This window comes from Acyrthosiphon pisum, chromosome A1 (genome assembly GCF_005508785.2).
Source record: "Acyrthosiphon pisum isolate AL4f chromosome A1, pea_aphid_22Mar2018_4r6ur, whole genome shotgun sequence".
NCBI lineage: Eukaryota > Metazoa > Arthropoda > Insecta > Hemiptera > Aphididae > Acyrthosiphon > Acyrthosiphon pisum.
The window spans coordinates 108773000-108796813 of NC_042494.1; the positions used below are offsets into that span (position 1 = coordinate 108773000).

General features: G+C 27.1%; 1 protein-coding gene across 3 annotated transcripts in view; it reads left to right on the forward strand.

The window, feature by feature from the left end:
- Nucleotides 1–8239: 8239 nt before the first annotated feature.
- The window catches only part of LOC100166462 (phosphatase and actin regulator 4-B), a 25225-nt gene continuing 9650 nt past the window's right edge, over nt 8240–23814 (forward strand). For all 3 annotated transcript variants that reach the window (XM_008185835.3, XM_008185837.3, XM_008185838.3), the window contains exons 1-4: nt 8240–9125; nt 12736–12912; nt 12995–13102; nt 13341–13466. In XM_008185835.3, coding sequence (XP_008184057.1) covers nt 8855–9125; nt 12736–12912; nt 12995–13102; nt 13341–13466 — 682 coding nt within the window. In that variant the 5' untranslated portion in view covers nt 8240–8854. The remainder of the gene's footprint in view (nt 9126–12735; nt 12913–12994; nt 13103–13340; nt 13467–23814) is intronic.

Below are 23814 nucleotides of genomic sequence, written 5' to 3' on the forward strand. Positions count from 1 at the left end.
ACTTTCTCGCTCGAACAATTAAAATCGAATACATCCCTCGACTTGTTATGTAAAAACACCATAGGTGATTATCAGAATTATTTGCGTCATAATTTATAAAAGTTGATTTATCTAGGTTTCAAAAAAAAAATTTAAATACGCTAAACTTAACAAATATTTTGTTTATAAAAAAAATTCCACACCTCCCAACCCCAATCCATAATTATTGAACATGCCACTGCCTTCGTTTATGATTGAAAAATTGAAAATATTATTTTTATATTTTTTTATTTTTAATATAATTTTTTAGTTAAAATTCTAAAAAAATGTTAATGAATACAAATGTAAATAATTCCGGTCTCTAGTGATGAGGCACAAAAAGGAAAAAGAAGAACTTAATATAAATACTACATACAAACAAATCATTATTATAATAAATTCAATACATTCATTGTTCTGAGGCTCAGAATTTAAAATGGGATTCAAAAATGTCCATGGTAGTCGGATAAAACATATATCTAGGAATTCTTGCTTCTTGGTAAATGACAATATGATACTTGTTTAGGCTCCAATGATTTTTATTTGATAAGCACAACAGTCAACAGTGTATTATTTATTTTAACCCGAGTCCTGTCACTACTTATTAGCGGCAACTGTAAAGCTTTGTTGTCAGTTGCTATAATAGGAAAATATTGACCCTTGTAAGTTGTCAGCTCTAATAGGCTATAAATAAGTATACCGTAGCTCGCTTGCAGGACCGTGTTTTGACAATTTGCGCCCCGGGGCAACATATTTCAGCTGCCCCCTGGCCCCTATACCCCCACACTCCCGCAAAAAAAAAAAATGCTATTTCTTAAAATGTAAGGTGTAACTATTTTGTTGTATACAATTTTGGTCCACAGAAAATTGAACCAACTACATAAACATAATAGTATGCTACTCTCACTAATATAATATTGGCGAATTAAATGTATATACTACAATATATATACACTAAATCTAATATTATATTCATATGTGCGTGATATATTATGTAAAAGATATGAATAATAATTATGATCATAAAAATTTAAAAATATAATTTAATAAATTTCTCTATAGACTATAAATATTAATATTCTTCAATTGTAGTTATTTCTATATATAGGAAAACCAATGTTAAATAAAGAAAATATATAGTTTTAAGTAAATAATGTATTATTTATTATTAAGTATTGTATTTTTTATTAATAGTTATAATCTAAATAGGTATATAAATAAATTTATATTTTCCCCTTGACTGAAGGTTTGAAAATAAAGTTATCATTTCTTCGAAATCTGTTTCACTGGTTATATCCGATTCTATTGTCAATAAAGCCAACGCAGAACACCTTTCTTGATTCATTGTTGACCTTAAATAATTTTTTACTCGTTTCAGAACAGAAAACGAACGTTCCACTAAACAGTTAGTAGATTCCGTTGATAATAAAATATACGTGGGGCAATTTCTACGTATGGATACAAAATTATGAAATTGTTACTTCTTATCCATAACAAGAGTTCCAAAATAATTTGAGTATTATTGTCAGAAGTCCCTAATCTATGGACGTGCCCTTGTAGCTGGACCACCTCACTAGCCAAACTTATATTGAAGTCATTTGGATAAGCTTCACTTAATTCCTTAGCACTTTAACGAATTTCATTAATTTAATGAAAAAAGGAAAATTTTTTCACCAAATTATCATATGCAAACTTACGTTTTTGTAACTCTGTAAATATTATCTAGTATAAAAAAATATGTCATTACAATAAAATTTTCTCGACGAGATAATGTTACTTCATTGGATCTGGTTTCGCCATGTGGTAACTTTCGTCTTCTTTTGCGTTTCTCATTTTCTTTATAATCACTTAATCCAGACAAATCTTTAGCAGAATTTTCATAATCCATAAATCTATTTCTATTCCGAGCCGATTTAACATAATATATTGTTGAATCATAAAATCACAATATTATACCTTTTCGAGCTATAATAATGTTTTTAATAGAAGGTTAAAATAATAATTAAAATTATGTAAATGTATTCATTTTATCCCAACAATTAATATACAATAATAATTTATCAATATAAATTTGCCACCCCCTAAATGGACTAAACAATTTGCCGCTCCGGGCAACAAGGTACACTTGCCCCCCCCCCCTAAATTGTTGAAAATGAATTAAAATTTTATTTTTATTTTGTCCAGTCTAATGATTTCAGACTTTTACGTGAGGTATTTCAAAATGTTTGTACAACTCCAACTTTTCAACTTTTCTAGTAGAAAAAATGCTCTGATCATAAACTTCGATAGTTCGATAGAGATTTTTGGAATGAAATTGGATCAAGTTGGTTGTTGGTACATTTGGGAGATTTAAATTGAAAATTATCATTACTTTTTGAAATAATTAGGAAAAACAAAAATAAATAAATGAAAATTTGTTAAAATTGTTTGCTAACCTTGGTTTTTGAACCGTCTCCGCTTGGATTGTATATTTGATTAATTTTAATTTTTCTTCTAAAAAATGTCAATAAAAATTATTCGTTCAGTCAAAAAAGCTAAGAAATGTAATATGAGGTTGCTCATAATTTTTTTTCATAGCTGCCAATTTAAAAATATTAATGATAGGTACTTATAGCCATATGAGCACGATAACGGCAGAAACGATAGTTTTTATAAGCGTTTAAAAATCAAATTTCGACAAAACCACAATTAATTTGTAGTTAAAAATGTATAAAATATAAAATAAGTATAGCTAAGACTTGAAAATTTAATACATGAGTACAAGACCTTTCATAGAAGTGGTTCATCAGTTCATACTTTTACCAAAAAAGTACTTCATTTTTGGAAAATTAGTAGGTATATTCACATAATAAAATATATTTATCAAATATGAAATAAGTACATAAATTCAAAGCGTTGGTTTAGGTACATGCTTTTTTTGGTTACTTTATTATTTTATAGGGAGGCATGTCCACCCTTGGCCCTTGGCCACCATGAGTTGCCTCGGGTCCCGTAAAGGAAAACACACGCTGTGGTGTCCGATAATTCTAAAATAAAAATGTTGTGCAAATTTCAAGTGGTTACGATTATTCGTTTTTGAATTACAGCAAAAAATGAAAATCGTTCGAAGAGAATTCGTTAATTTAGGGGTGAATATTCAATGTGAAGATCGACAAAATCATTTGAACCATTCCAGCGCTCATATTATAAAAAAATAATTTGACCTTCCGGTAAACTTTTTTTTTTGGTTATAGACAGATAAACATATGAAGAATCTGCTATTGAATTTTCAAATCTTAGATATTATATTACAAAAAAACTTTAATGAATGTCTAACTCAAAGTAATTTGCAAATTTTTGTGATTATGACGAATTTTATCAAGTTTTACTTGAGACGGCCATAACAAATTATTTTTAAGTTACGCTCAACTTTATTATTTTTAATTACACTAATAACAACTTATGAGAATCCTTGTATTAAAGTTTCAATTCTTTTGATTTGAGCAAAAACATTTTTATGGACAATAAATAAATAAAACTAAAAATCGAACATTTCTTATGCCTATACATTTTGAAAAATTTATCATGTACAGAAATTGCAAATAAAAATATTAGGTAAAAATTATCATGGACAGTACTACAGTCTACAATAGTATCTACGGTTATTCTTTTTTGAGTAATGTCATTATGTCGAAAATATATAATCGATTTTGTCAAAAACTGGATTATTAAAAATAAATAAAAAATACACATACGACAATACATAACAATTTTAAATAATTTTGATAATTATTAAGTTAAATCTTTTACTTTAAAATAAAAATATAATTTATTGTGTATTAAAATATATGTAAATTGTACAATGTACAAACTACATAGATAAGTACCTACTTATAATTAATGTATATCTATGTTAAACTTATAAACGTTAAAAATGCTAGAAATTCGTTCATTTATTCCGGTATACAAAAATAATTACACCGGTATCTTTTAGTTTATACCGGTACCTAGGTATATCAAGAAATTTTTAGGTACAAAATAATAATTACCAATAATATCCCCTCCGGCCTCCATATTTCATTTTAGTTATCACTTGATTAGTTAAAACTAATAACAGATAACGTGTTTACGTGTTGTATACATTTTGAATTTTTATATGAATAGATAATAACTAAATTAAAAAAAATTAAAATGAATTGTAAATTGTTTTTGCATTTTAAAGTACTTATAACTCGCTTAAAAATTTAAATATAATAAAAAGCTCATGAGGTTGTCTAGATAATAATCTTACCTTTAGATTTTATAAGAGGTCAATTTACTCTAATTTTTAAACTAACGGAGCTACACGTGTTCTGCTTTGCGTATAATTTGTTATGTTATGCACTTGTAAGACGGGACAACATATGCGGGTATCACGTCTTCTTAAGAAATGAGGAGGGATCAAACATTTATACCAGTACCTACAGCTGTTTTGACCCAGCTCGCGAGGTGGGTCAGAAATATTACACCGGTATAACAAATATTTTAAACCGGTATTGCGAAAAAATTTCTTTACTTTATACCGGTATTCATTTTAAGGGGAAATTTATACCGGTATGGACCAACGAATTTCTAGATGGTTATACTAATCGGTCATGGCCATGACACACGGGTGTAAGATGAAATAGATGAACATTTCATACGACTATGATCTATGTCTAAACTTATAATTTTCAATTTTTAATACTTCTAAGCTTTATTATGTGCATTGTAGATAAGTGAGAAATAAAATAATAGTCTTAGCTGTAGTTGAATAATTACTGCACGGTTACATGAACAAACGCTAAACATTAAACGAATCAATATTAAGCTAATAGTCCCTTAAACATAATTTAGTGCCCCATGATTACATTAGGTACATTAGGTATATTTTATCGAACCACTTAATTAATACATTTTTCATGGAGTCCGGCATAAGTACCTACCAGGTACCTACTACCTACCAAACTTAATACATTGAAACAGGGGTGGATAGGTAATATTTATGTTACAGGGAAATATTTAAAGGGGCCCCCCAACTGAAAAAAAATTTGGTCGCTTCGCTTGCATTAGATATTCAATCTAACATCTTTACCCATAAATAAAATGTTCAGTGCGAAAACGTATCTTTAGTTAAACAAAATTACAACTTTATTGGGAAAACGGCATATGAGGAAAATGCTTTTTTTCGGTTGTGAGGGATTTTTGAAAAATTTCGCGTAAGGTCGTATAATTTCGTACAAATTCTGTACTAAATGTCGGCCAAAAAAAATTTACAAAAACACAATATTGGGAGGGGCGATTAGGGAAACATATGAGGATATTTCGATCTTCGATTAACGATAAAAATTTAAAATACTATGTTAAAGATCCGTAAGCCAATTCTTGACTTATCGTTTTATTATTATATTGTTAAAAATAACAGTAAGTAATAATAATTTATATACAAAAAATGAATAGTTTTAAATTTAAACTATTCCTATTTGGTGAATATTTTATTTTGCAAAAAACCAATGTGTAGACCCGAGTGGGCCCCTCAACATAAACATAGACGGGGGCCCACAGGGAAAATCCCTTTTTCCCTATGGGCCTATCCACCCCTGCATTGAAATACTGAATTGTAAATATATTTGTAAATTGTAAATATTATGAGAAACAATTATGAATTAATGTACACCCAGTTAAATATTTAAAAAATCAATATATTATGTCGTTTTGACTTTTTTGACTGTAGTATAAATAAAATAATAAATAAAGTACAACATTGTTTGACAAATGGGCCGATAGAAATTTAAAATCTTGGTGGCCGCTGCTTTCCATTAGTATTAGTAGTATTACCTACTGCTTAAGGTTGACCGGTGCAAAAAAAACTATAATTCTGTTTAACTAGCCGTTAGCTACTATTTAGCATAAAGCGTAAATGCGTAATATAACTATATAAGACAATGATTTAGAACAAGAGGATGTTAGTACAATATTTGTTATTTCTCTCGGACTCAAGTGCAACATACAGTGGCGTATTTAGGAATTTGTCATGGGAAGGGTCCAGATAATTTTTAGAAAACAGAACTGCGGGGGACAAAACCCCCTACACCACCAAATTACCCTTTACTAAATAAATATACCATATGGATAAGACGATTTGAAATTTTTGAGTTTTTAATTATTAAATAATAAATTTACATAGCATTAAATAACTATTGAGAAAATCAAAAAATGACCTCCTTAAAGAACCATCTTGATCCAATTTGCTAAAAGATAAGGTACTATATATTGGAATCGAAGCACTCCTTCTAGTAAAAAAAAATAAACACCATTGTAAAACCACTAGCTTCATTGCTCTGCTCAGAATCTAATAGGTATAGTTATTTTATAACATACATTTTATAAAAAATATTTCCTAAAATACATTACCTCATTCATAGTTGATCTTAGATAACTATTAAGTGGCTGTAGATATTGGCAATGTACAACAAAACTCCAAAATATTTTAATTAAAAAATGAACTCGATATTTTTCAACCATTTTCGGTACCAAACTGATAAAAAAAATCACGATATTAATTGAAAATGTTGATGATTGAAGCTTCAACATTTTTTACAAAATCCTTCGTATCGTATGATAAAATTTGTTTTTCTTAATCATGTAAAAACACAACATTTAACATGTACGAAACACGAGTGAATGGGGAGGGGGTCCGGACCCCTCCCCATTCACTCGTGTTTCCAAAAAATTATATTATTAACTGGATCAAGTATGATGTATCCAGCAATAATGTCAAAAATACATGTCACAATGTCACATATTATAACTAACACATTCGTTATAAATTCGTATAAATTCTTTCGTTTAATCCTATATAAATATCACCTTAAAAAATACCAGTATTAAGTATAGAAATTTGATATGATGCTGGTTCGAAATGCTTGACATATTTTTTAATACTAATACCGGTATAATATTTTTGATCCACCTCGTGAGTGTCACTGAGCTTGGTGAGTTTTGATTGTGATATTATTATTATTAACATATTTATATTATAAAATTACTGTGATTATACTCTTATTATAATCGACAATTGTCAGAGAAAAAAAATATTTTGGTTTGGATACTTTGAATGAATACCGGAATTTTTTTTAATGAATACACTGGTGTTAACAACTGGGTAATGGGTATATTATATTATTATATATTGTTTTATTAATTTATTTAATTTGTTCAGCATTTGACATTTTGACACGTTCTAGTTAAGTTTCCATTTAAATATAATAGGCTAATACTTAGTTTAATTTATTAGTTTCTATACATTGCTCAGTGACCCATGTTCAGTCCTGCAAAGAATACTTTTAAAAAGTACTTGAGTAAATACTAAATACTCAAATACTTTGAAAAAATATTTGGAATACTCTTCAAATACTTTTGGTTTTTAAAGTGGGTTTCTAATTATCGTAATATAAACACATAGGTAGTAGGTAATCTAATAGTTAGGTATCTGATAGTTTTAAAGGGAATTTTGTTATTCAATAACATTTTTTAGAAATCTGGTTTTCACAAACCTTCGGGCTTCGGCTAACACAGAAATACAGAATATTAAATAAAACTATTATTCTATTATTGTAGTTGACAATAATATTTTTCCAACCAATTATTTCGAATAAAAATAAAATGTTCGATATAAAAAACCAAAGTATTCAATACCAAAAAGTATTTAATACAAAAAAAGTATTTAAAATACCATTAAAAATACTTCATGCTGAAAGTATTTAAAAAGTTATTCAATACTTTTACTGAAATACTTTTACTTAAATACTTTACAGGACTGCCCATGTTCTATAATAGTAATAATATAAAGTATACATTTATAGTTGATACTTATTAATATGCTATGGCCAGACCCAGACGGCATACGACTTACGAGGGATTGTCATTTTGTGGTCCAGTCTTGTTCAAGGCGTATTGGCGGGACCGAATAAAAATAACCCAATCTAGGCACACACCGGAACGAATGCAGAATATTATATCAACGGTAAAAAACGTTTGGAGATTTCGTGCAAACGTCAGCACTGTGTACCCACCTTCTATTTTCACTCCCACCTCTCGTCCGCAACAAACCTCTCTCAGCAATATCGTTTTAATCTCTTTATCTATGGAAAATTCCGAAATTCCAATACACCTTCCCTCCCACCGATCAACCCGTTGATTTTCCGCCGCCGCACAACAACAATAATAATAATAATAATAATAATAATAGTAATAATAATAATAATAATAATAATAATAATAATAGTAATAATAATAATAGTAATAAATAAATTAAATTAGTCCGATTAGTGTTTCCGTGTGCCAAACCGCGGTGGTTTTCCGTGACAGCAACACTCGACTGGACGCGCGCGCGCAACGGTCGTTCGAGCGTTCCCGAATTCCGATCGGTGTACGTACGTTTATAATATTAAATCGTTTTCCGTTAATTGAATGTCGTCGGTCACCGTACGTCTATGATGCCCACGAGAACCGAAAACGGCATCGCCAGACATCAAATACTGGCCGCCGTGGATGTCATTGTCGGAGAACGCCAATGGAACTTGGTGCCATCCTGATCTATTAGGCGGACTCGTTCGCCAGGTCCACCGCAACAAAAGTGCTTCCCCAGTGTTTTGTTAATTCGTTAAATAGTATTAATTATTATATGATATATTGCTCTTTCTGTTTTTTTACCTACCATAGGTATCTAGTTGTGTTATATGTATTTATTTTGTTTCTGTACCTAGACCGATGAAATTTGTAAAACAAATATTAGTGAGGTTGTGAAATTTTAGTTAGTATGTGTCGGTAAAGTGATATGTCGGTACGTTTGTCCAGCGGGTGTCTGCCCGCAAATGGTGAGAAACCACCTGCACCCTCATCAGATAAGATCGATTCCAATGGTCAACAGAACAATTTGCAGGACCATCAACAACTACAGCAACAACCTCGGAGTAATAGTATGGACTATTTAAACTTCGAGGAGAAAAGACAAATAATTGCGTCTTCCTTGTCATTAACGGATTTCTTGCACACTAGTGGTACAGCTACTACGCCCACATCACCAACTACTGGCAAGTTTATTATTGGTGAGCAAGTTTATAAAATGTACTTTGATCTATTCTTTAGAATCTTGTAGTGTATATTCATCAGTTTACGGTAACTTAAATTTAGTAGGTTCCTATGTTATAATGGATGGCTTATTTTATCGATGTTCACCTAGGTATTTAATATTTTATTTAAAAGTAAAAATCTTTTTCCTTTCAGCACATTAATTTTTCCTTAAAAAAACTGAATTACTGATAATCAACATTATTTTGTACTTACCTACTCAAAATAACAAGTAATTAATAAACTACCTGCCTATTAACCAAGAACTTATTCAATAATTGTTAGAAAATTAAAATCACGAGTCTCGTCAATTTAGAAGCCTGTTTAAAAATACAAGTTGGTATCTAGTTGGTACTTCAATTATACTAAAAAAATAACTACCTATTATAAGTTTTTTTTAGATTTGAAATATTTATGTAAAATTGTATTTGAATTCTTCAAGTTATTGTTTACCTATTGTTTTTTTCATTGGGATTGAAATTTAAATTATACATTAGAGAATAGTTATCTTATCAGCCCATACATTTTTATACCAATAAACATTTAAGTTATAATATTGATGCTTATGTTATAAGCTTCATTGGATGATTAATTCATGGTCAACAAATTGACATCAATTTATTTATTTACAGTGAAGTGTAAATGTTGCACAATTCTATCCACTTAAAATTTGAATAGCTTTTGAACTCTTAAAATATAGGTATATTGCTATTTTGATTTTGTTTTAATATAATAGTAATCATGAAAAGTTATCTAACATAAAATTATTATTAAAATTATAATATTATGTTACATTGACAACATTAAGACATTATGACTCATATACCTACTTTCATATATGATAACGTTGTACATAAAGAGTATTAAACATACCTATATTTTCATTAAAACTGTCTACCTATCTTTTTATTCCCATATCAAAAAGTTTGGTCCGAGGCTTAGTACTTATAGGTAGTTATTATTCACCTTGTAGTTGTAAACTGTATGATCTATTATAATTTTTTTTATCTTCTTTAAATATAATTTATTATAATTTTATCTATATTTAGATATACAATTTAAAATATACAATATGGTAAAATGTAAAAAAATTTTAAACGTTAGCAATGTCAATATTGTGGGCGAGCTGCCGAGCTAGCTAGGCCAAAGTGAGGTTGTTAATTGTGTTATTTCCGAGTTATTTCTATAGTTAATACAATATATTATGTATAATGTATAAGATATGTGTGATGCATGTATAAAGTTTAAAATTTTTGTATTTAATTATGAGATATGTAGATATGTTATTGAATCCTAAAATTCTCAGATAGAGTTCAAATATTTTAAGTTTTTCAATTTAATTGTGCAAATATTTTTGTTAGTAAGTGTTATTTAAACCAACTTAGGTAAAAGTTGTTAGTAGGTAAAAATAGGATAAAACTAATTTAATTTCACTAATAGATTTGTTTGTAACATTATTCACTCTAGACTACCCTTTAGGCCTAAATATTGGAACTTAGCTTATTTTAAAATGAATAATTTAGTTTATGATTATTATTTTAATAATAATACCTACATATTTAAGGTGATTCACCAAGCTCCCTGTCAATCTTTCATTTGATAATGAATTTATTTAAATTCTGATTTTTGGAATTTTTAAGTATAGATACTTAGGTATTTAAAGACCATATTTTCAAATTCTTGAGATGTTGTGTACTACTTAATGAGTGTACTGTTGCTGATATAAACTTCTGTTTTTAAACAAAAACTGCCTTTTTCGCTGTAATTTATTTAGCGTGTAATTTTATGGACATTTTGATGTACCTAATTCACATTTTGAACCAGTAGTTTTTCAGTTATTATAATAATACAATTATATATTAAAGATAAAAGTCCTTAAAAATGGATTTATCCAAAAAAATTTAAAATAGATTAATATTGGATCTAGTATTTAAGTCTTATACTTGGACATTTTTAAAATTATAAATAGGTATTGGAAGATTAGTATGAATTACTACAATTTAAAAATTAGCATAGGCCCTCCATATCTTCCAAACTCAGTATCACGGACCTATAATTATCGTCAGTACACAAAGTTAAATTAGTAATAACTCAAAAATGGCTTGTTAAAATTTTGTTTTTGATATGTCAATATTATTAAAAATGATCTGCTCAATAATTTAATGTTTAAAAAGAGGGGAATAGTCAATTGAAAACAACATTTCGTTTCTTCATAGGACACTCGTTAAGTATTACAACCAATTTCAAGAATTTAAAAATATGTATTTAATCCTTTTTAGTTTTTAGTATATTTAAATATTCCAAAAATCATATCTTGAATAACTACATTATTAAAGAAGAATAGGGGTTGACTGGGTGAGCATACTTGGCAAATCATCTTGTATAATTATTTGTAAAGTTATCAAAGTGTATACTGTTTATTATCATTGCATAAATATTGTTTTTATATTGCAAAACTAGATATATAGTTAAAAAACATATTAAGAAATTGATGGTTTATAGCACATTGTACATTAATTATATAATATGCTATAAACAACATTAATTTAAAAGTAATAAACTAATAATTAATTATTTTTATATAATATTAGTATCTATTTATTTATATTATTTTATAATTTATATCTAATATCTAATGAAGATTATTTTATTTTAATGTTGATGACCTATACGCTATAGCTAGGTTGATATTACCTATATACACATCATGATTCATGATTTACACATTCCCCAAATATCTTTAGATATTTTTCTTATACTATTGTAACGGTAAATTATTGTGAAAAAAAAATAATTTGGTCATTCTATTGTTATATTATGTGATCTTGTAAGGCATTACATTTTAAAATAAGCGATAGGACATAGGTAGGTATTCTATTATAATACATATTTATATGCTTTTTACAAGAATTTTAATAACGTTATTGAAGTTTGAAATATCTATGATGATAAAAATTAAGTTAACTTCCTCGTTAACTTCTATATAAACCTACATAATATTACTATTACAAATAAGTTATTACATTTCTATAAATTAGCATAGTAATATAGAAATTATTTTATAAAAAAAAAATATATATATATACACAGATGTGTAATATAATACCTACTTGAATATTATTTTGTATTTTTATTTTAAATTTATACCTTAATAATTTGATGATATATAAGGTTTATTTACTTTAAAAAGAAATAGAGACGTACTATAGAATTGTAAAATAATTGTTATATAAAAATTGTTATATATTACAAATAAATCAAGAATTTCATTTTTAATTTGTGTTAAATATAAATCATTTTTTCAGGTAGGTACTCAAATTCTTCATATTTAAATATAATTATAATATGTAAAAAGGTCTATAAAATTCTTTACAAGTAAAATTAGTATTATCTTTGTCTATTATTTTCTTAAACATGTAGTTAATTGGGGGAATGAAAAACTGAATGCATTTACTATAGTATAAACTTGTACATTTTAATAATATATTTTTAGTTGCACGACTGTAAATATAATTATTATTGTACTATAGTTTATATTTTCATATGATTGCATATATTATTATATTATAATTGTTATTACATTTTTAGCCAAGAAGCAAAATGGTACAGCACTTCGAACTAATAGCTTAGGATCAGGAACACGTACCAGTCCATTACAATTAGATCGAAAACAACCAAGCAAGTTCTCTGCATTAGGTAAACTTTTCAAACCATGGAAATGGAAACGAAAAAAGAAATCGGAAAAATTTGAAACAACATCTAGAAGTAAATTTTTAATTTTCAAATCAACAACATTAAATTAATATTATTTATTTGTTTTTTATTTTTAAATGTATTTATTTAATAGATTTGGAAAGGAAGATCTCAGTACGAGCAAATCGAGATGAATTAATCCAGAAAGGAATCTTGTTTTTAGATAGTCCAATGGCTCAAACACATACGATCTCTGAATCAGGTATAAATTAAGTATACACAAATAATATTATATGATTCTGTTACATAATGTTTGTATATAAATGTTAGTAAATGTTTCAATCCTCCCCCCCCCCCCCCCCCACAAACATGACCAAATTACGCCACTGTATAGGTCACAACAATTTTTTCTGTCATAAAAAAATATTATCAAAAAAATAATTATATGCTTACTTTTTGTATAAATAGTATTTCATAATTTATTTTTATAATTTTATTAAATAATTCACCCCAACTAAATCAAACTTCAAGTGGAACAACTACTTGTGTTACCGTCACTTCTAATATTGGTTCATCATTGCTTTTCCAACAGCAACAAAATAGATATTCTAACCAATTTATGAATGGTATGTACAAATTGTTCATAACATAAATGAAACAAAGAGCAGGAATACAATAAAATACATTTGGATAATATCATCAAAATATTAATTAATAGAACTAAAATTTAAATTCCTCGTCAATAGAATCGAGAATAAAAACAGTTGCTGCATTATTATTGTTTTGTTTGGTTTTAATTTAATAATTGTGTTAGGAATAAAAATAAATATACATAAAAATGTAAATTGGAGTTATAAATTTAATTTTCTTAATCTGTTGGACTCAAATTAATGATTTTAATATTTTTGCATCATATTGAAAGTTTTATCAGCAAAATATTCAAAAATATATTTATATCAAACTTATCAATTAGCATATTTACTGATTTATTATGACAATTTTTACCAAACTAGAAATTAATTTTAAACAAATTTAGTACACTAAGAATATAAAATAATAATTTAATAAAATCAATATCATCATTGAAAAACTGCAATTTGTTGTTGAATCTGGTGATTTTTTTGAATTAAAAAACTTTTACATTGTCATACCCTTTGCCAAGTTTTAGATTATTTTAAAACTAAACAAAAGATTAGATTCAATATTTTTAATAACTGGGATGTCATATATTTTATTATTTGTAAGTCTTTTTCAGGAATATGTTTAAAACATTCTTAATTTAATACTAACCTAGTTAATTTTCCAATTTATGATAGTATATTATGTGGTGTATAAACATTTCAGGATACATCTATCCTAAATGAAGTTTATATGCATAATTATTATAAATATTTTATAAAAACAAAATAACATTTATATTTCAAAATATTGTGTAAGAATTCAGTACCTATTATTTATGTTTTATTTTTGGTATTTTATTATTTATCTGCCTAGTATCATGTTATTTTATCTAATTGAAGCCATTAAAATACTTTTCCCTATTCCCTTTTTAATTCATTGTTAAAGTAATTAGACACTATTAAATATATCACGGAATCCTTAATAAATCATAATATTATTAAATCTATGATAAAATAAAATAGTGTAGATATTTATTAATGATGCAAAATGCCTAATTAGTTCACACAATATAATATTTATAATGTATTTAGTTTTCCCAATTATTAAGAAAAGTACTGGGATTTTTTTCCTTTGACTGTCCTCCTATGGCCCTACTCCTAACTAGATCAACCAGATTAACTAGATTTGTTACCATCAACTACCATCATAGTTGAAGATAGAAAAACATTTTCTGATCCAAAACCTGATAAATGACAAATAATATAAAAAAACCTATAATCATTATTCATTCCTCACTACTCTTAAAATATAAAATGTTGTACTACATAAAAATATTGTTGTTTTTAATAGTTATATGTGTTATTCTCTAAATGATTATAATGAGTAAATAATTGGTATCTAAATAACAAATACATAAGTTGGCATTTGATGTTCTAAAATTTTTGGAAGTAGGTAATTCCCACTTTTTTACTATAAGTGTTGACCGACACTTTAAAAATAATATAACTGACAATATGTTTAAACTATGATGAGGGAAACTGGAAATAAATCATGAAAAGACATTTCAAATTGTACTTTTTGAAAAATGTCATTATATTATATTTTATTTACTTTACCTTCATCACACCTATTACATAATATTGATACTAGAATTTGTAGTCCTTATATATTTTACTGGTCCTAATTCTATACCTAATTATTGTAAGAAATGTTTAAAAATATAAAATAACCTTTAACAAAAAGCAATAATAAGTTCCATTCTTGTTAATATTTTTGCTGATAAAATATGCTAGTAAACATGACTCAATATTTAATCTGTAAAAGTTCCAGCAAAATACAGTTAAAAAAAAGCAAATACAGGGATAATGTAAACATATTTAAGAATTACCTGTATAGAATAAACATGGATTATTACAGCAAGACCTCTAAATACTGAAAAATATCATTCACTAAAATTGTGACCGCTATTCAGAGGGTTCAGTTTGTAGAAAGTTTGTAGTTTGTTCCTAAAGAAATTCCTGTTATTTGGAGGTGTCCGCTATTTAGAGGTTTCTTTGTATTTAAAATCTGGAAAAGTCGCTCTGCTATATAATGTAGGTTTCAAGTATACCTACAACCTAGTTATAGAGGAGTCACTGTAACAAATATGTTAAATGTGTATGCAATGAAAGGAGCATCTGAACAGATAACGGAAACTATATCCAAGCATATTTTATAATTTATTTATATTACCTACTTTCAGTAGTAATACAGTACTTAGGTTGAATGAATTTAATCGACAACATTATATTATATTATAATAATAACTTTATATATTAATATTGTTATTAAGTTATAAGTCAATATTGACGTGCCATATATCAGTAGTAATAGATTCATAGTAATAATAATTTTAAATTAGCTTAAAATATTTTTAAACTTATTATGTATAGAAATTAATAATAATATATGTAATGGCAAACAGTTTTACAAAAAAATTACAAAAAAATAATTAAATACGTAAGTTTTTCACATTCATTTTTGTTAACATTTCAATTTCGAACACTTAATTGTGAGAATTTCGATATGTTTTAGTTGTGGTAAGAAAAACTTGAAAGAAACCTACCTATCACTTTTTCAAATTTGTTAAATTAAAAAAAAAACCATTTATATATGTAAACCGAAAAAAACTAAATATTCAAGTGTCTACAAATATCCCAAAATGAGCAAACTTTTTTGAAAATTATTTTAAGTATATCAATAAAATAAAAAAATATTTTTGGTGAACATTTCAAGTATCTACAGTTATTTATTAATGCACAAACAAAATTGGTGTTGCGTATTTTTTTTGTTCAGTTTTTCCCGATTATTTTGTACATTTAATTCTTGACCCAAAGTCTCTGACAAAACCAGCCAGCTCTGACATATTTTTCTACCAGAAGCCACCCTCAAATTTAAAGATTGAAACATTTTCTCTGATCCAAAACGTGATGAAACACAAAAAAAAACACATTGTATATTAGAATCTGAAACAAGTATTATATACTGTATATTTTATTTTAGATACATTTTCTTACTTTCTATCTAGGTACCGAAAAATCGTATCTCTATACGTAATTTTATCACCCCATATACATTTTAGTTCAAGTTGCTCCGTTGTTAAAAGTTTAAATCCTGGGTTAATACAATATTGCGTTTGATTTATTAATCAGTGATCATTCATACTCCGGTGTATGAATTTGTTTCTTTGTCAAGGTTCGTTACTCTTGGATTTACTCTAACTTCTTTATAGTCTAAATAATAATAGTAACCTAATAATAGTAATGAAGTTATTCATCTAACAGCCTACAAATCGTGTTTACTTAACACTATTTCGTATTATATCTAATAGTTGACTCATTATCATTAAAAAAATAGTATATATTATGTATTGCCATTTAAGTGATGACAATACACCAACCAGTAAGGACAATGAAGATATTAAAATGTTTGTCAAAATCGTATTAAAACACATCAAAACCTATTAAAACCATTGTAATAACCTACCTAACTAAATGGCTGATTATGCCATCAAAAAAATTATCACTGATATACTTTGGTAATTGAATTCCTTTTTCCGTAAATTAGTGACATTTTAATTTACTATTTTGAAAAGATTGACGATTTACCTATATATTTTTAAATATTTTTTCGATATATTTCAAGCAATATATTATTATTATTGTTATTTCAAATTTAAATTATAATTATTTTATGAAAACCATTTAAAAATCATTTACTAATCCTGCATCTGTAATTAACTATTTAAATGCTTTATTTCAAAGTAATTTACTGAATCAATCCTACTATATTAGATAAATCAGTAAATTTATCTTTCCCGCCTATAATTATTACACAGTAGACGTTATTGAGTTGGCTACCCTGATTGGATTTTAAGGTAAGGCGGAAATGAATTATTACACACAGGAAAAAGTAATGTTATGTCGTGCACTCTCCACTATGCCATGGGGCCCCCTCAAATCGTATATCCACGGCAACGGTAGTTAGGTTTTTAAACTTCGTGTGACGTGACCCGTCGTGTAGTCGCTGCCGTTTCATCGCTGGTTAATTTGTTTTTTTTATGAGCTTTTGACAGTATACCGCTAGACGATTTACAAAGGTCAACTTTGAACAAAATACAAACAACTGCCCGTTTTTTATTTATGAAATATAAGGCTGCTTTAGATCGAGTTGTAGCTAATTTATTCATGTTACCTAACACTCGAACTACCCCCAAAACGACCAATGATGGGATATATAATGAAATGTTCTTGTTTTCACAGAGGTATGTTACATTTGTAAACGCCAGTCAGTAGTTTTTCGAGTTGATTAATATTTTATTGCAATCAAAATTTAAAAAAAAATTATTATTATTCAAATGAAAATAATTTTTTGTATTCCACGGCAATAATGTATCAACCTTGTGTGTAAAAACAATTATTTAATTTATTTTTAAAACTTATTCTTTAAATATTTTTTAATTTTGATGGATTTTATAGATTAACGGAGTAACTTTTTTAATTAAGAATTATGTCCTATTTGACTAAATATATCCAGATTAGGCATATACTACCTATATAAAGACTAATAAGATATAAAAAAGAAATATATGAGCCGACAGACCGTAGTTATTGTTTTAATTATTCTTAAGAATATTACTCCAATATTTTATTAAAATATCGAACCGTTCATAATACACCTAATGTTTTAATATTTTTTGGTTATTTGTATGTGTGGAAATCTTATATCCATTTAAAAAATCGAATATTTTGTTACGTTGCGTGACATTCAATATAATATACTACCAATAACTGAAATAACGAAGAACCCTAATGATAGTATTTTTAAAAGCAGTTAATAAATTGCACAAAAGTCAATAATCACAATTATATTAATACGTTTCGTTTTTTTTTTTAAATGTATTTATTAAACTTGTGTATAAATATACAATATAAATATTTTACAAAATTATTAACTAAAGTGTGATAAATTTAATGTATTGTGATTTTGATAGAAGCCGAAATTCTAGGTATTATTAGTTATGATCGGATTATAAATTCAAGTCACGGTTGGTAAGAACTAATAATGGAACGTTGATTTCAACCATGTTTCACAGTTCGCATAGCGATGTTCATCTTTATATGACCGTTTACGTATGCGAAACATAAAAGCATTAACAGTTAAAGTAACTGTACACTATAATTATGAATTTGTGTCACAAAATATACAAATAAATAAATAAAATCATAACAATATGATTAGGTAGATTACATAATATTGTAACAAAAATATCCTCTTCCGGTAGCTGCATAATAAATTGGCATACAAAAATAAACGTAACATAAATAACATTATCTTATTTCAATATAAACTTAAAATTTAAGTTAATAATTATTATTTATTAATTTTAGCGTTGTTTTTGATGATTTTGTTTTAACTAAATTTGTATAAATTATCTATATTTAATTTATTATGTTTGTAAGCTTTTATAAATTCTCATTATCTCATAGCGAGCTCACTTATTAAGTGTCCGATTTTAACTAGTTAAGATCGGACACTTAATAATTCACACCGTGTTACAAATAATTTATTTTAACAACTAGTATGACGATTAATATCGTATTTTACTACGTAATTTTCAATGTAAGTACTTTTACTTCCTTTCATAATTTTAAATCGAGATTGACGAGATTTGAAATCCGTTGTTTTAGTTTCTTTTTCTCAGAAAATAGTTTTTTTTTAAATAAATATATATAAATAAAAACTCGTGTCGCCGATTTCATTCACGCGTCATGTGCCAAACCACGTAGCAGTGACCTTACTCAAGACCTCTTCTTAACATTTATTATATTATGCACATTGCACATTATCTTAGTTTTACTTTCTTGCAATTAGACATTTAGTTTATACACAACTAAAAAGTTTGTTATTATAATTTATTTATATATTATATAATTAAATATTTACTACTTAATAATTATAAAAGTATTGAATGATTGAATTGATTGATAATCTATTGAAATAAAAAAATATTCTCAATAAATTATATTGTATTTAAGTTGTCCATGTTACATGAATTAAGTATTCGGTACGTAGATTTACACTTGTGTTATTGCAGATTAACTTTTTCAGAATAGTTTTAATTAACATTATATTTAATTTACTGACTACAATTTAGAAATGGAAAGTTGATATCGGCTCTATCAAATATTATAGTTATTATGATAAATATAGAATAAAACCACTATAATACATACATTCCTATGTATATATTTTAAAGAACTTGCTTAGTTCTGTTATAAATAAAAACTTTTAACATGTTTCTATATCATATTTTGAATTAAACCCAATAAACTTTTGGGAAAGTTTTACTAACCTTATATGCGCTATAAAAGAAAAACGTGCAATTGTAAAACTGCAATGATTATTTCTCTTTCCCTACCCAAAATCTATTAAAGAAGTATTTTAAAATGTAATATATTTTATTATATATCCCTGCGTGGAATTTTATGGCCGATCAGTATATTTTGGGTGATCAATGATAAATATTACTTAATAAAAACTTATCATTAAAAATCATTTAATATTTGAGAATAGATAATAGATATATTATATCATATCATATTTTTTCACTGTTTGCTTTAAAATATATTTTAGTGTATATTTCATACAGTATATACCCATATAATATATAATACTGTGCACATTGTTAGTGTATGCAATGTACACTATTGGACACTAAGTACGTATTATAAATTATAATATTGTTGCGTATTCGATTCTAATATGGCAACAGCCTTAAAATTCGTCATCGTCTCCGTATACGTTCATACACATCGCACAATTGTTAAAATATGCTTGAGAGTAAAACCGTTTCATCGAAATTATATCCACGATGTTGGGAAATATAAATTACAATTTTTAAGTCAGTAAATATGAGGCACTAAAAAATATTCAAAATTAAAATGTATTTAAAACCCCAAGAACCGAAAACCTAAGAATTCTTAAAACCATAAATATTAACTAAACTATAAGACTAAACAAAAAAACTTATTTTTATTAGGTAACCTTAGGTTTTATATAATATGTATATGTATAATTTGAGTACTTATTCTGTCAAAATAAATTGATTACATTCGCAATTCAAACAGTTTTGAAGACTTGCTGATGGGCAAGTAGTAGTTTCTCTCATCTGGAACGGTTTTTAATCATTAAAACACCTTCAGATGCAATTAAAACGGAAAAGGGACCTATAAATACTATAATAAAATACTATTATAATACTATAATAAATACTTTTATAATACTATTATAAAAACAGAAAATGTTTCGATATGGATAATTTGTTGATATGCGATTGATTCGAACTAAATTAAAAAAAACCTGTGTCTTCAAGACAAGTACAATCATTAAGATATTATACCAGTACAACTTATGATGATTTGTTAATTTTTATATTAAAAGCGTCTAAGTATAAATAATTTAATACAAAGACAATTTTTATAAGGAATACAATTTAAAAATTCAATATAATTTTCATTTTTAGTAAAAATATGAGATACTTACATCTCTTTTGAGAACTATAAAAAAATCGACTAACATCATGTTTATCAATGATTTACTCGTTATAATTATTTAGAGACATTTTTAGTTCATAAAAGCATCGTTTCCTGTTTGTAAAATAGGATTTTTGCTGTCTATTATTATAAAGACTTATGTAAAATTCATTGTACTCATAAAATTATTATTGTAGTAGATTTTCATAATATTTTTATTAATATTTATAAAATAGTAGTTGGTATTAGGTAAGAATAAAACATTCTAATTTTTAACATTAACCCCTGCTGCCTAGATTCGGGGGTTTTAAAATTAAACTAGAGTTCTCTTTAGTTTCACCAACGCTATCGCGTATGGGTACTTTGATATATATAAATATATATTATGTATATTTTACATAGTATATTATGCAATTAGTGCTATGCGGTGTCCGGGTGGCGCGTATTTTTTTTACTTATTCTCCAAAAAGATAATTGGCCCATGAACATGTTCGTGTCCCCCCCCCCCCCCCCACACCACGAGCTCCCAATTTCAAATACTAATCCATGTTAAATATAAGTTGTATAAAAATGTATTTGTTGTATAATCAAGAAAAGCAATTGTTATCAACTGATTAGTTAAAACAATAATTATTAAAAAACTACAATACATTTGTCACACAAAACTTAAATATATATAATATATATATAATTACATATTTTTTTCGATATTTCTTTATAATGTAATATTATATATATAATTATGCAGTTAAATTATACAATATAAAGCTATAAAACTAAAATCATAATTTTGTTCTTGCAGTAGCCAGTGTAATTATTTTTCTACGAATCTTGAAAGAGTTACTTTATTTAATGTCTTATGAAATAATGTAATAATAAATTATATTGTAAATTGTGAACAAATCGTAGGTATATCGTATAGTAAAAGTATGTGGACTGCTTTGATTGTCTGTGCATGGTTGATAGTTTGATATTTGGTATTCGTTCTCTTTTGTCAAATATTATATCCGTGTTCAGGTTTAAACTAAGATTATTTTTGATAATGTATAGTACCGAAGCTTGCCTATGTTCGCGTATATAATATATACTACACGACACGGCGACTCTTTTTAGCGTTTTGCGTTTACGTTGGAACCGCGCATCAACAGCGCGTGACATGCAAATAATAAATTGGCACTTGTTGTTTATTTTTAGAAATTCCGCAGCGCCACCGCGTGCCGTTGATTAACCAATGTGCGATGCGTCACCGGCGGCGTAGGATAATATGGGATAGGATAATAATAATAATAATGTTATAATGTTATTATTATTATATAAAATAGTATATTAGTATATCATTTTATATATTATACAATATTTTATTTTTATACCATACAACAACATTGTGTATTTGTGTCAATATAATATTATGAATTTACGATATTATATTCAGGCCGTACAATTTAAATGTGAACCAGACAATACGTAAAGTGTTATTCGATTCTGGACTACAGTTATATTAAATCATTTTTTCTTGCTATCTATTTAGTGTATAATATAGAATAAATATAATATGTGTAGGTATTGAGTGGTTGTGAACTACTCTATTATGCCTAATTCTTGAAACTTTTGTTTTTTAACGTCAATATAAAATGTGTGAGGGAAATTGTATAAGTCTAATATAGTTGCCCCTTAATATTTAATTAGTTTTTGTATTTATGTAAGAATACCCTCTAGAACCTTTAACTTAAATAAAAAAAAAAAAATAATATTAATTATTATGTTAATAGGTAAACGAAAACAATATTATACTCCGGCCCTCGAGAGAAGTAACCCGTTTCGCGCATGCTGACTGGCGGAATTCCCCCACTTAGTGCCTTTCGCTGTATGTCAAATACGTGGAGATGCGCGGATTCGGACGCGATTTGGTCGGGACACGAGTTACTTCTCTCGTGGGCCGGAGTATAGAGTTCATTTTTATACATAGGCGCAAATAGGAGGGGACTGGGGGGGGGCTTAAGCCTCCCTAAGAGTTTCTATAGCCCCCCAAAAACTAATGATTTCACTACTATAATTTAAAAGCATCATAAGAGTTTTAAGTATAGACCTGAACTTCAGCCCCCCCCCCCCCAAATTCCAAGCACTATTTACGCCACTGTATTTATATGATATAGCTACGTAGTTCAGAAAATTATCATCGTATAATATTATTATGATAGGAACGTTTTAGTAATATAATTTTTAGTAGCACTTCAGTAAATATTGTAACACACATGTAATTATGTAAACAAAATTTAAATCAAATGTCAGCCAATGGCTTAATTTTAATAAAAAAAGAAAAGAAAGGACCGTTAAATTTTTATACTTCAGATCTTTAGATTTTTAAATTTCACAACGGTCTATCGTCTATGGATGGGTATATATTTTTTGGCGTGACCTTTTAAAAACCCTATATTCACCATTAAACATATATATACGCTATATGCATGCATTAGTGGAGAAGACGCCATTAGTGGCCCATGGACGCAAATCGCAGGGATGTGTTAAAGATAAGTGTGTATAGGCAGCACTCTGCCACCTACGGGATTCTAGTCTCACCCAGTGGCGTAGCCAGGATTTTTTTTCGGGAGGTGCTGATCAACTTTTACACTTTTACACATTAAATACGTACTAGCACAAATAGATAGCTGAAAAGTGTTAATACATATTGTACATTTTTAAATATTTTAAATACAATTTAAGACTTTTTGAGCTACTATCATAGACCATTAAAATAATTTTTAACATTTCGGGGGGGGGG